The 13,353-nt window shown below is 38.9% G+C and overlaps 2 protein-coding genes across 5 annotated transcripts in view; one reads left to right on the top strand and one right to left on the bottom strand.

Annotated features, from left to right (window-relative positions):
* The first annotated feature begins 3,514 nt into the window (after positions 1–3,514).
* The window catches only part of camk4 (calcium/calmodulin-dependent protein kinase IV), an 85,283-nt gene continuing 75,444 nt past the window's right edge, over positions 3,515–13,353 (top strand). The window contains exons 1-2 of one of the 2 annotated variants that reach the window (XR_015490215.1): positions 3,515–3,592; positions 3,701–3,828. Coding sequence is in view for 1 of the 2 variants with exons in the window: in NM_001017607.1 (NP_001017607.1) it covers positions 3,719–3,828 (110 nt within the window). In the remaining variant the exon portion in view is untranslated. 2 annotated transcript variants of the gene reach the window in all.
* Positions 4,527–13,353, bottom strand: part of LOC147844409 (uncharacterized) — a 681,160-nt gene continuing 672,333 nt past the window's right edge. For all 3 annotated transcript variants that reach the window (XM_087254270.1, XM_087254272.2, XM_087254271.1), the window contains one exon: positions 4,527–10,118. In XM_087254270.1, the coding sequence (XP_087110396.1) occupies positions 4,756–7,653 (2,898 nt within the window). In that variant the 5' untranslated portion in view covers positions 7,654–10,118 and the 3' untranslated portion in view covers positions 4,527–4,755. The remainder of the gene's footprint in view (positions 10,119–13,353) is intronic.

The following is a 13,353-nucleotide window of genomic DNA, read 5'->3' as shown; positions in this document are numbered from 1 at the left end:
AGGGGTCACCACAGTTGGAATGAACCACCGACTTATCCAGCATATGCTTTATGCAGCGGATGTCGTTCCAACCGCAACCCAGTAGTGGAAAACACCTGACACACGCACACATACACACACGCACTATAGCCAATTTAGCTTACCAAATTCACCTGTACTGCATGTCTTTATATTGTGGGGGAAGCCGGAGCCCCAAGGGCAAACCCATGCAAAGACAAAGAGAACATGTAAACTCCACACAGATACACCAGCTGACCCAGCCGGGGCTCAAACCAGCGACCTTCTTGCTGTGGGGCGACAGTGCTAACCACTGAGACACCACAGCCAAATATAAGATATTCAATCAATAAATGTATATATTTAAAATCAATAACAAATATTTCTTATTGTAATTTGTGTCTGATTTCTTTAATTATTGTTTACATTTTTTTTTTAAATCTACAATTACAGTGATTCATAATAACAACAATTAATCAATGCATGCCAATCCTTAGGGAAAGTGCCTGTGCACTGTAGTGCTATGGTTACCACCACATCAATGTAGCCTCTTTTTATGTTGGTTCAAAAATGCTGTTGACATAAAAACAGTGCATCCAGAAAGTATTTAGCGCTTTACTTTTTCCACATTGTTTTATGTTACAGCCTTACTCCAACATGGATTAAATTAATTTATTTCCTCAAAATTCTGCACACAATAACCCATAACGACAATGTGAAAAAAGATTTTTGGAAATTGTTGCAAATTTATTAAAAAAAAACAACTAAAAAATAATATGCACATAAGTATTTACAGCCTTTGGGAATTTCTGCCCATGTCTTTTTGCAGTACCTCTCAAGCTCTATTGGGTTGGATGAGAAGCAACGGTGTACAGCCATTTTCAGATCTCTCCAGAGATGTTCAATAGGATTTACGTCTGGGCTCTGGCTGTGCCACTCAAGGACATTCATTGAGTTGTTGTGAAGCCACTCCATTGATATTTTGGCAGTGTGGTTTGGGTCATTGTCCTGCTGGAAGATGAACCGTCGCCCCAATCTGAGGTCAAGAGCACTCTGAAGCAGGTTTTCATTCAGGATGACTCTGAACATTGCTGCATTCATCTTTCCCTTTATCCTGACTTGTCTTCCAGTTTCTGCTGCTGAAAAAAAATCCCCACAGCATAATGCTCCCCCCACCATGCTTCACTGTAGGGACGGTATTAGCCTGGTGATGAGCGCTGCCCAGGGCCGGAGTGGGACTCCTTTTCAGCCCTGGAGTTTCAAGCTTCAGACCGGCCCACCTCAGTTCACGACTGACTATATTAAAGTAAGGTCATTTCCAATTCAGTTGCTAATTACACTATCACGTCTTTTTTTTGAGAAAACAGCTGCTTTAGAACTTCAAATGTTCAACAACCCTAACAGTATTATATATCTTAACAATAAAAATGAAAACAATAAATTATTCTAACGAGGATCGAACCCGGGTCCACAGGGTCTTAACCGAACGTGCTAACCGCTGGACCACAACAGCTGTGTATAGTGTGGAGACACAATAAAGTTTTATTATCATTAAAATAGATATAAAGAGAAGAGTTGCTATAAAATAATGAATAAAAAGGCTGTGGTCAAGTAAATAAATAAATTTAAAAAGTGTGACTGCTGAGAGCAACAGATTCTGGAGCTAGGGACACCGGCCCTCGCGGCCAAAAAACGGACCGGCCCACCGGGAATTCTCCCGGTCCTCCCAATTAGCCAATCCGGGCCTGGCGCTGCCTGCTTTTCTCCAAATGTAACACCAGGCATTCCCTCCAAAAAGTTCAACATCAAACCAGAGAATTTAGTTTCTTATGGTCTGAGAGTCCTTCAGATGCCTTTTGGCAAATTCTAGGCAGGGAGTGGCTTCTGTCTGACCATTCTACCATACAGGCCTGATTGGTGGATTGCTGCACAGATGGTTTTCCTTCGGTAAGGTTCTCCTCTCTCCACAGAAGAACTTTGGAGCTCAGACAGAGTGACCATCGGGTTTTTGATAACCTCTTCTCCCCCGATCACTCAGCTTAGATCGCTGGTCAGCTCTAGGAAGAGTCCTGGTGATTCCAAACATCTTTCACTTGCGGCTGATGGAGATCACTGTGCCCATTGGACCTTTCAGAGCAGCAGAAATTTTTCTGTACCCTTCCCCAGCCTTGTGCCTCGAGACAATCCTGTCTCGGAGGTCTACTGACAATTCCTTTGTCTTCATGCTTGGTTTGTGCTTTGACATGCACTGTCAACCCTTGGCCCATATATAGACAGTATGTCTTTTCAAATCATGTCCTATCAACTTAATTGACCACAGGTGAACTCCAATGAAGCTGCTGAAACATCTCAAGAATGATCAGTGGAAACAGAATGTAGCTGAGATCAATTTAGAGCGTCACGTCAAGGGCTGTGAATACTGATATACATGTGATTTTTCAGCTTTTTTTATATAAATTTGAAACAATTTCAAAAAATCTTTTTCACGTTATCATTATGGGTTATTGTGTGAAGATTTTTGAGGAAACAAATGAATTTAATCCATTTTGGAATAAGGCTGTAACATAAAAAAATCTGCAAAAATTAAAGCGCTATAAATACTTTCCGGATACACTACGTATATATATATAAAAAAAAACAATAAAAGTGTTATACCACTTTTTAAAAAAAATACCCATACACTAGAGCATGTTCTGTTTTTTAAATAAATAAATAAATAAATATTTGCATGGATGGTACATCGGTCAGTAAATATGTCTTGTGAGACATTTACAATTTATTTGATTACATCTATGAAATGAGGTGCAAGCCCTAAAATATTAATTAGAATTGTGTTTTAATGTTTATATCCTCCCATCCCAACTAATAGATATATCAATTGGTCCGCATTGTGTTTTAATGATTAAAAAAAAATACAGTTAAGTGTGCTTAAAAACTTAAAAAAAAAATTTTTTTACCAGCTATATGCTTAAGCAAACACTATATACTACATAAAGGGACTTTGCCTTAAGTCAGAATGAATATGTTGTTTAAAAATTAAGCCTGTAGCAGTTTACATAGCCTACGCTGAATAACTATACGAAACATTATTACACCCACAGCTTGACATTACATTTTATTTTTATTTTAAGTCCTTAATCAGTTTACACTTAACTTGTGTTTTAGCCAAGTAATGCTTAAGAAAATTCAAAATCGTGTAAAATTTCTTATTATGAGAGTCTTTCACCAAAGTGGATGTTACAATGTGTGGCTTTTGTTCACCTTGGAGAGAAAATAATTCTTAATGAAGGAAATGGATCAAATCTACCGATATCTTGAAATGTAAATATCGTTTAAACATTAGGAGATTAGGAAGTGTGTTATGTAATATAAGTGACGTTCACTGAATCCAGGTAAATTACTCACTGACGCTCTCTCTCTCTCTCTCTCTCTCTCTCTCTCTCTCTCTCACACACACAGCGCCCTACATGTAGGCGACAGTAAGACCCAGTGGAAGCCGCGCGCGCCCCGTTCAGAGAGCGACATGACAACCGCGATCAACTGAGGATACACACATTCACGGCCACTCAGCGCACATCACCAACATACATTACACGTAATGTCAAACTCTTCGAAATGATGTCCATTTTTTGCCTCTTCATATTTTGTGCTCGCTCTTCCACGCCATTCCCTGACGATGTTGTTGTTTGTGCTCCGCTGATAGTGAAGTGAAGCGCTGGAGATGCTGAAAGTGACAATGCCCGCCTCTAGAGCCGCTCCTGAATACTGGATCGATGGATCCAAGAAGGAGACGCTGGCGGACTTCTACGAGCTGGAGTCTGAATTGGGACGGTAAGTGCAAGTGCAGCAGTCATGTCAGATACGAGTTTTGGGGGCGGATGTGCTGTATGCATGATAGCTCTGTAAATAAGCCTACATCCAAACGATTATTAAGATATGATTCACTGCTTATACCCCTATTTTAATACACACCATATCAGAGTTGCAGATTTATCGTCATTGTGGAGTGTCTGGCTGACATGGAAACTGGTTTTAGAGTTACTATTAATAAACTTATAGTTGTTATGTTGATTTTGCTTATTTCTCTTTGCAATAAATAATTGTTTTAATAACAGCTGAACTCGATATAAGCAGTCCGATCTTTAATTTCATGCAAATATTTTTGTCGCAAATAAATTATTAGGTCCACTAATCTAAATCTTACTTCTCACCGAGTTCATCTTTTAAAATTGTCTGTTGAAATTAATATTTAGCCACTTATTTATATGCTGCTTTAGAAAGGTTAATACTGAGGGATTTATAATATTAGAGACCGATGGACTAGTCCAATATTTAAGCTATTCCTTAAATATTCCTTAAATATTAATATTCCTTAAATATTCAGAATTATTTGCTAATTCTTTTAACAGTCATTTAGGTAACACATTTGAGTAAAATATACTCAACAATACAAGGAAAGTTCTATAAAAATAAGAAGGCCACAATCTTAGGGAAAAAAAGGTTATTCGACTTGCAACAATAGCATTTACATTTACATTTACATTTAGTCATTTAGCAGACGCTTTTATCCAAAGCGACTTACAAATGAGGACAAGGAAGCAATTTACACAACCAAGAGCAACAATGAATAAGTACTAAAGGCAAGTTTCAGGTCTGTAAAGTCTAAGAAGGGAAGTGTTAGTAGTTTTTTTTTTTTTTTTTTTTTTTTTTTTTTTTTTTTTGTACAATTAGTGTGATATTCAAAGAGGCAATTGCAGCTTAGGAAGTGAAGTGGAGACTAAATAGTTGAGTTTTTAGTCGTTTCTTGAAAATAGCGAGTGACTCTGCTGTTCTGATGCAGTTAGGGAGTTCATTCCACCAACTGGGCAGATTGAGCGTGAGCGTTCGCGAAAGTGATTTTTTCCCTCTTTGGGATGGAACCACGAGGCGACGTTCATTCACAGAACGCAATTTTCTGGAGGGCACATAGATCTGCAGAAGTGAGTGCAGATAAGAAGGTGCTAGGCCAGAAGTCACTTTGTAGGCAAACATCAGAGTTTTGAATTTGATGCGAGCAGCAACTGGCAGCCAGTGCAAACGGACTAGCAGTGGAGTGACATGTGCTCGTTTAGGTTCATTGAAGACAACTCGTGCTGCTGCATTCTGGAGCAGTTGAAGAGGCTTGATAGAGTTAGCTGGAAGCCCAGCTAGTAGAGAGTTGCAGTAATCCAGTTTGGAGAGAACAAGAGCTTGAACAAGGAGTTGAGCTGCATGTTCAGATAAGAAGGGTCGGATCTTTCTGATGTTATAGAGTGCAAATCTGCACGATCGAGCAGTTCTAGAAATGTGGTCAGAGAAGTTTAGTTGGTCATCAATCGTTACTCCAAGGCTTTTCACCATTTTGGATGCAGTAATGGTTGCCCCATCCATCTGGATTGAAAAGTTATGGTGTAGAGTCGAGTTGGCAGAAACTACAAGCATTTCTGTTTTTGCGAGGTTCAGCTGAAGATGATGATCTTTCATCCAGTGTGAAATATCCAATAGGCAGGCTGAGATACGAGCTGGAACCGAGGGATCATCAGGATGAAAAGAGAGGTATAGCTGGGTGTCATCAGCATAGCAGTGGTAGGAGAATCCATGTCTCTGGATGACTGGTCCTAGAGATGATGTGTAGATGGAGAAGAGAAGTGGCCCAAGAACAGAGCCTTGAGGTACCCCAGTGTTTAGATGCTGTAGGTTGGACACCTCTCCCCTCCAAGACACCCTGAATGACCTGTCAGAGAGGTAAGATCTAAACCATTGTATAACAGTGCCCGCAACGCCCAGTGACTCAAGCGTAGATAGCAGGATCTGGTGGTTGACAGTGTCAAAAGCAGCTGACAAGTCCAGCAAAATGAGGACTGATGATTTAGAGTCTGCTTTAGCCAGTCTGAGATCCTCCATGACCGAGAGCAGGGCAGTCTCAGTTGAGTGGCCTTTCTTAAAGCCGGATTGCTTGTTGTCCATGAGATTGTTTTGAGTAAGAAAGTCCAGGACTTGATTGAACACTACTTTCTCCAGAATCTTGGCCATGAATGGAAGCAGGGATACTGGTCTGTAGTTTTCAAGTAGCGTATGGTCCAGGTTGGGTTTCTTTAGCAGTGGGGTTACCCTAGCCTGCTTAAATGTAGTGGGGAATAAACCAGAGTCAAGAGATGTGTTAATTATGTGAGTCAGTGTTGGTATGACTGCAGGAGAGATGGCTTGCAAGAGATGAGAGGGAATGGGATCGAGTGGACAGGTGGTTGCATGGCTAGATAGCACAAGTTTGGACACCTCAGACTCAGAGAGCTGAGAAAAGGAGGTGAGTGTGTGTGGTGTTGGTGTTGTATCTTGCGTGTTTGTTGTAGGTGCAGCAAATTGAGCACTGATTTTTGCAGTTTTGGTGCAGAAGAATGTAGCAAAGTCATCAGTAGTAAGTGTGGAGGATGCGGGTGGAGGAGGAGGATAGAGGAGGGAGGAAAATGTTTTAAAAAGTAGGCGAGGATTAGTGGCATTGTTGATTTTCAGACGGTAATACGTCTGCTTTGCAGAAGTAACCTCAGCTGAGAAAGAGGACAGAAGAGTTTGGTATGTTAAGAGGTGTGCAGGATTTTTAGTTTTCCGCCAAATTCTCTCTGCAGCCCGAAGTTTTGAGCGATGCTCACGGAGAGCATCCGAGAGCCAGGGTGCAGGAGGACTGGCACGGGCTGGCCTGGATGCAAGAGGACATAATCGGTCTAGACATGATGCTAGTGTGGAGCAGAGTGTATTAGTGGCACTGTTCGAATCAAGTGCAGTGAGTTTGCGAGATGGAGGAAGAGAGTCTGAAACAATGGTGGATAGTCTATTGGGTGAGAGAGATCGTAGGTTTCTGCGAAAGGTAACCAGTGTTGGAGTGTGTGGCGGCTCAGGAGTAATGTGGATGTTGAGAGACAGAAGGAAATGATCAGATATTTGTAGTGGAGTTACTATTGTTTGATCAGTGAAGCAGTGTCGTGTGTAAATAAGGTCTAGCTGATTACCTGATTTGTGGGTAGCAGAAGTAGGTGCTCTTTTTAGGTCAAAAGAGGCAAGCAGAGTCTGAAAGTCTGCAGCTTGCGGTTTGTCAACGTAAATGTTGAAGTCACCTAGCACCAATAAGGGAGTGGCAAAATTAGAAAAAGATGAGAGAAGAACATCCAGTTCATCTAGGAAGTGACCTAATTTACCTGGTGGGCGGTAGATGACAACCACATTTATGTAGAAGGGGTGGATAATGGTGACTGCATGGAATTCAAAGGAGCTGATTGTTGGCAGGGACGGTATCAGAGTAAATTTCCATTCTTTGGAAATTAGTAGTCCAGTCCCACCCCCTCTCCCTGTGTGACGAGGAGTGTGGGAAAAAGAGAAATTAGCAGAAAGAGTAGCATGTGTAGCAGTGTCCTCCGGCCTCAACCAGGTCTCAGTTAGAGCCATGAGATTATAGTCAGAATATGTAGCTATGGAGGTAATAAAATCAGCCTTGTTAACAGCTGATTGACAATTCCAGAGGCCCACGGAGAGAGAGAGTTGTGAAATAGTAGATACATGTATTGAACGAAGGTTGTGAGGATTACGCCTGCAGCGTACCTCCCGTGTTTTGCGAGTGTTAGTAACAACAGGAATTAGAAAACACATAATAAAAGTGCACTGACAACAAAAAAAAATAAGTGTAAAGTAAAACAACAAAGTAAAGTACTCAAGTGCTTTGTCGGTGTCTTTGCTCGGTGGAGTCGCGCAGGTAGAGTCGATGGTCTTTACCCTCGTCGGTCTTCACACGAGGCGGTCTTCACACGAGGCTGCCGCGACCGCTGCCGCGGTGAACTAGTTGTTTATATAACCCCTAAAGCACTAGCTGATTGAATTCAGCTGGACACGCCTCGAGAGTCAAAACAAGGGCCGAAACTGAGGCGGACGACGCGAACCGCGTCTGCGTTCGCTACACAAGCTCTTATAGTAACCAAGGAAACAGTGGCTAAACAACTTCTAGTATTATACACAACTGAAAGCAAGTTTAAATGTCCTACAACTTTACACAAACAGCTGGAAACAAGTCCTCAAACCATACACAACAACTGAAACAAATCTTAAATGTACTTACAGGCTGCTGTTCTAGATGCTGCTAAAGTGCTTCTCCTGCCGACTAATGCTACCGTGCTCACTATATAGTGGTTACCTGGCGTTTGGACACGCCTCCCGAGTCAAAACAAGGGCCGAAACTGAGGCGGACGACGCGAACCGCGTCTGCGTTCGCTACACAAGCTCTTATAGTAACCAAGGAAACAGTGGCTAAACAACTTCTAGTATTATACACAACTGAAAGCAAGTTTAAATGTCCTACAACTTTACACAAACAGCTGGAAACAAGTCCTCAAACCATACACAACAACTGAAACAAATCTTAAATGTACTTACAGGCTGCTGTTCTAGATGCTGCTAAAGTGCTTCTCCTGCCGACTAATGCTACCGTGCTCACTATATAGTGGTTACCTGGCGTTTGGACACGCCTCCCGAGTCAAAACAAGGGCCGAAACTGAGGCGGACGACGCGAACCGCGTCTGCGTTCGCTACACAAGCTCTTATAGTAACCAAGGAAACAGTGGCTAAACAACTTCTAGTATTATACACAACTGAAAGCAAGTTTAAATGTCCTACAACTTTACACAAACAGCTGGAAACAAGTCCTCAAACCATACACAACAACTGAAACAAATCTTAAATGTACTTACAGGCTGCTGTTCTAGATGCTGCTAAAGTGCTTCTCCTGCCGACTAATGCTACCGTGCTCACTATATAGTGGTTACCTGGCGTTTGGACACGCCTCCCGAGTCAAAACAAGGGCCGAAACTGAGGCGGACGACGCGAACCGCGTCTGCGTTCGCTACACAAGCTCTTATAGTAACCAAGGAAACAGTGGCTAAACAACTTCTAGTATTATACACAACTGAAAGCAAGTTTAAATGTCCTACAACTTTACACAAACAGCTGGAAACAAGTCCTCAAACCATACACAACAACTGAAACAAATCTTAAATGTACTTACAGGCTGCTGTTCTAGATGCTGCTAAAGTGCTTCTCCTGCCGACTAATGCTACCGTGCTCACTATATAGTGGTTACCTGGCGTTTGGACACGCCTCCCGAGTCAAAACAAGGGCCGAAACTGAGGCGGACGACGCGAACCGCGTCTGCGTTCGCTACACAAGCTCTTATAGTAACCAAGGAAACAGTGGCTAAACAACTTCTAGTATTATACACAACTGAAAGCAAGTTTAAATGTCCTACAACTTTACACAAACAGCTGGAAACAAGTCCTCAAACCATACACAACAACTGAAACAAATCTTAAATGTACTTACAGGCTGCTGTTCTAGATGCTGCTAAAGTGCTTCTCCTGCCGACTAATGCTACCGTGCTCACTATATAGTGGTTACCTGGCGTTTGGACACGCCTCCCGAGTCAAAACAAGGGCCGAAACTGAGGCGGACGACGCGAACCGCGTCTGCGTTCGCTACACAAGCTCTTATAGTAACCAAGGAAACAGTGGCTAAACAACTTCTAGTATTATACACAACTGAAAGCAAGTTTAAATGTCCTACAACTTTACACAAACAGCTGGAAACAAGTCCTCAAACCATACACAACAACTGAAACAAATCTTAAATGTACTTACAGGCTGCTGTTCTAGATGCTGCTAAAGTGCTTCTCCTGCCGACTAATGCTACCGTGCTCACTATATAGTGGTTACCTGGCGTTTGGACACGCCTCCCGAGTCAAAACAAGGGCCGAAACTGAGGCGGACGACGCGAACCGCGTCTGCGTTCGCTACACAAGCTCTTATAGTAACCAAGGAAACAGTGGCTAAACAACTTCTAGTATTATACACAACTGAAAGCAAGTTTAAATGTCCTACAACTTTACACAAACAGCTGGAAACAAGTCCTCAAACCATACACAACAACTGAAACAAATCTTAAATGTACTTACAGGCTGCTGTTCTAGATGCTGCTAAAGTGCTTCTCCTGCCGACTAATGCTACCGTGCTCACTATATAGTGGTTACCTGGCGTTTGGACACGCCTCCCGAGTCAAAACAAGGGCCGAAACTGAGGCGGACGACGCGAAGCAGAATCCTTTGAGTGCTATATATATATATATATATATATATATATATACTGTTGAAGTCAGAATTATTAGCCCCCAGTTTATTTTTTCCCAAAGATTTTTTCAACACATTTGTAAACATAATAGTTTTAATTACTCATTTCTAATAACTGATTTCTTTTATCGTTGCCATAATGACATTAAATAATATTTTATTAGATATTTGTCAAGTCAAAAACAATTTAAAGGCTTAACTAGGTTAATTATGGTAACTGGTTAGGGTAATTAGGCAAATAATTGTATAACAGTGGTTTGTTCTGTAATTAATCGAAAAAGTATTGCTTAAGGGGACCAATAATTTTGTCCTTAAAATGACTTTTAAAAATTAAGAACTGCTTTGATTATAGCCAAAATTAAACAAATTAGACCGTCTCTAGAATAAAAAAATACTGTGAAAATTTCCTTACTTTATTAAACATAATTTGGAAAATATTTAAAGGAGAAAAAAATTCAAAGGGGGGCTAATAGTTTTGACTTTATCTGTGTATATATTTTACTTTTATTATTATTATTAGCGGTAGTAGTACTGATAGTATTTTTGTTGTTGTTGTTTATCTAGTCTTGACCATAAAACACAATTTAAATGCCATTGTGTTTTTTTTATAAATGATTTTTTTCGTAATGAAATATTTCCCAAATTATGTTTAACAGAGCAAGAAAAATTTCACAGTAATTCTGAGAATATTTTGTCTTCTAGAGAAAGTCTTATTTGTTTTATTTTGGCTAGAATAAAAGCTGTTTTTGATTTTTTCAAACCCATTTTAAGGTCAAAATTATTAGCCCCTTTAACCTATATATTTTTTCGATAGTCTACAGAACAAACCATCATTATACAATGACTTAATTACCCTAATTACCCTAACCTGCCTATTTAACCACATTAACCTATTTAAGCCTTTAAATGTCACTTTAGGCTGTATAGAAGTGTCTTGAAAAATATCTTGTCAAATATTATGTGCTGACATCATGGTAAAGATCAAAATAAATCAGTTTATAGAAATTAGTTACTAAAACTGTTAGAATTAGAAATGTGTTACAAAAATCTTCTCTCTGTTAAACAGAAATTAGGGAAAAAAATAAACAGTGTGGTTGATAATTCAGAGGGCTAATAATTCTGACTTCAACTATATATATATATATATATATATATATATATATATATATATATATATATATATATATATATATATATATATATATATATATATATATGCATACACACTGAAATTGTACCACTATAATTAGTACGTAAAGAAGTGAAACAGGAAACAGAAACAGGATATAGATACAGTGAAGACCAAGTTCTTGTGAATGTGAAATCTCTTCACAATGCTATATGATACATTAATGTACACTGTTATGAGTGCATTTTGGTAAAATTGAGTGGGACCTTTTCTCTTTAGATGATATAAGATGTCACAGCATCTGAAATTCACAAATGAGTTTGAAGTTACTCTTACATTTCTTTAGATTAAACAAGTAAGCTTATAAACGACAAAAGTAGCAAAAATGGACTAAATGTGATACATTTACTGCGTTAAAAGCATTGGGATGTCTGTGACCGATTATGCATAATAGTAGTAATTAAGAAGAAAATTATATGAATATAAATAGATATAGATCATAAATTTAATATCTCTGTTACTTACCCTGTATAGAGGAAATAAGTCCTCGACTGAACTGACCTGGTCACACATGCCCTTTTACATGAAATACGGTAAAATAAATATGTAAATAAACAAATATATATATATATATATATATATATATATATATATATATATATATATATATATATATATATATATATATATATATATTTATGACAACTATGAGTTTGACATTTTTACGAGTCTCATAGGAAAACTTATATCATCATTAGAAAAGGATTCATAAGTCTAAGACAGGTGTCATTAGTCTTTAGTGTTTACATTATACCATATTTATTTGTAACCAGGCAATAAGTGTAACAGGAGAGGACATTATCAAACACAAAATGTTTCCAGGACACTAAGTCTGAACTGTTCGACAGTATCATTAAATCAGCAGAACTTCATAGTGCACTTTGTTTTGCAAGTAATCTAGGGCGAGATGCAGGAAAGGCTTGCTTCAGTTTAACAAATGTACATATTAGAACTGTGTAGAGACAATGTTTTATTATGATATTAAATCTCTTCTCAAACAACCCATAAGAAAACCTTTTTATAACACACACACACACACACACACACACACACACACACACACACACACACACACACACACACACACACACACACACACACACACACACACACACACACACACACACACACACACACACACACACACACTTGCATATACACAACTGAAGCAATGCTTTCAAGTTCTTGCTGTGCAGATGACATGGGAAATGAAAAGGGAAAGTAAAGAGCTTGCATCTGATGTTTTGGTTTATGTTTCGGTTTATATTTTAACCCATATGTACCGTTGGGGATGTTTTCATCCACTCTGGGCTGATTTTGAGTCTTAATTTGAGTCTTAATTTTTGAGTCTAACCTTTTTGTGTTTCAGCTTGCAGAATGATTCTTGTTGAAAAAAAAATGTATTTTGAAACATATTTAATGATACACTCTGGGAATGTCACTACTCTTTTGTTATGTTCGGGATGAAAACATCCACTTGATCAGATAACATTTTTTGTTCATTTATTTTTTCAATAAGTCTGTTAATCAACTTCAGTCCTTATCATAACTACTAAATTGCTTAGAAAATTACAGGATTTTAACTCTTTTATTGCCAAATTCATAAATGATTTAACTGATTTGGTGGAAAAACAAACACAAAATGACATATTTTTAATATAAAAGTATTTGTGAACTGGATTTTTAAACTTTATGTCTTGAACATGTGAAACAACATTGCCCTTGATGCATTGATTTTCATCTAACTTACCGCTCGTGGTTTTTGCCCCATTGACCTTCATTATAGACATATTTTTTGACTGCAAAACCATAAAGCCATGTAATCATGCAGTTTTGATTGTTGGTGGTTTTCTCTGGTGGAAAGAGGTAAAATTTGTTGTTTTTTACTGTTGATCTTCACTTGGCACCATTAACCCTTTAGATAGGCCTGTGCAAAAAAAAAGCTTAGTTTCTGGATCTGGAAGTGACAATTTTGATCTCTTTGACTCATTGT

The sequence above is a fragment of the Danio rerio genome, chromosome 5 (genome assembly GCF_052040795.2).
Source record: "Danio rerio strain M-AB ecotype USA chromosome 5, GRCz13ab, whole genome shotgun sequence".
Classification (NCBI taxonomy): domain Eukaryota; kingdom Metazoa; phylum Chordata; class Actinopteri; order Cypriniformes; family Danionidae; genus Danio; species Danio rerio.
Note: the sequence above shows the minus strand (reverse complement) of the source record. Positions and strands in the feature narration are given on the sequence as shown.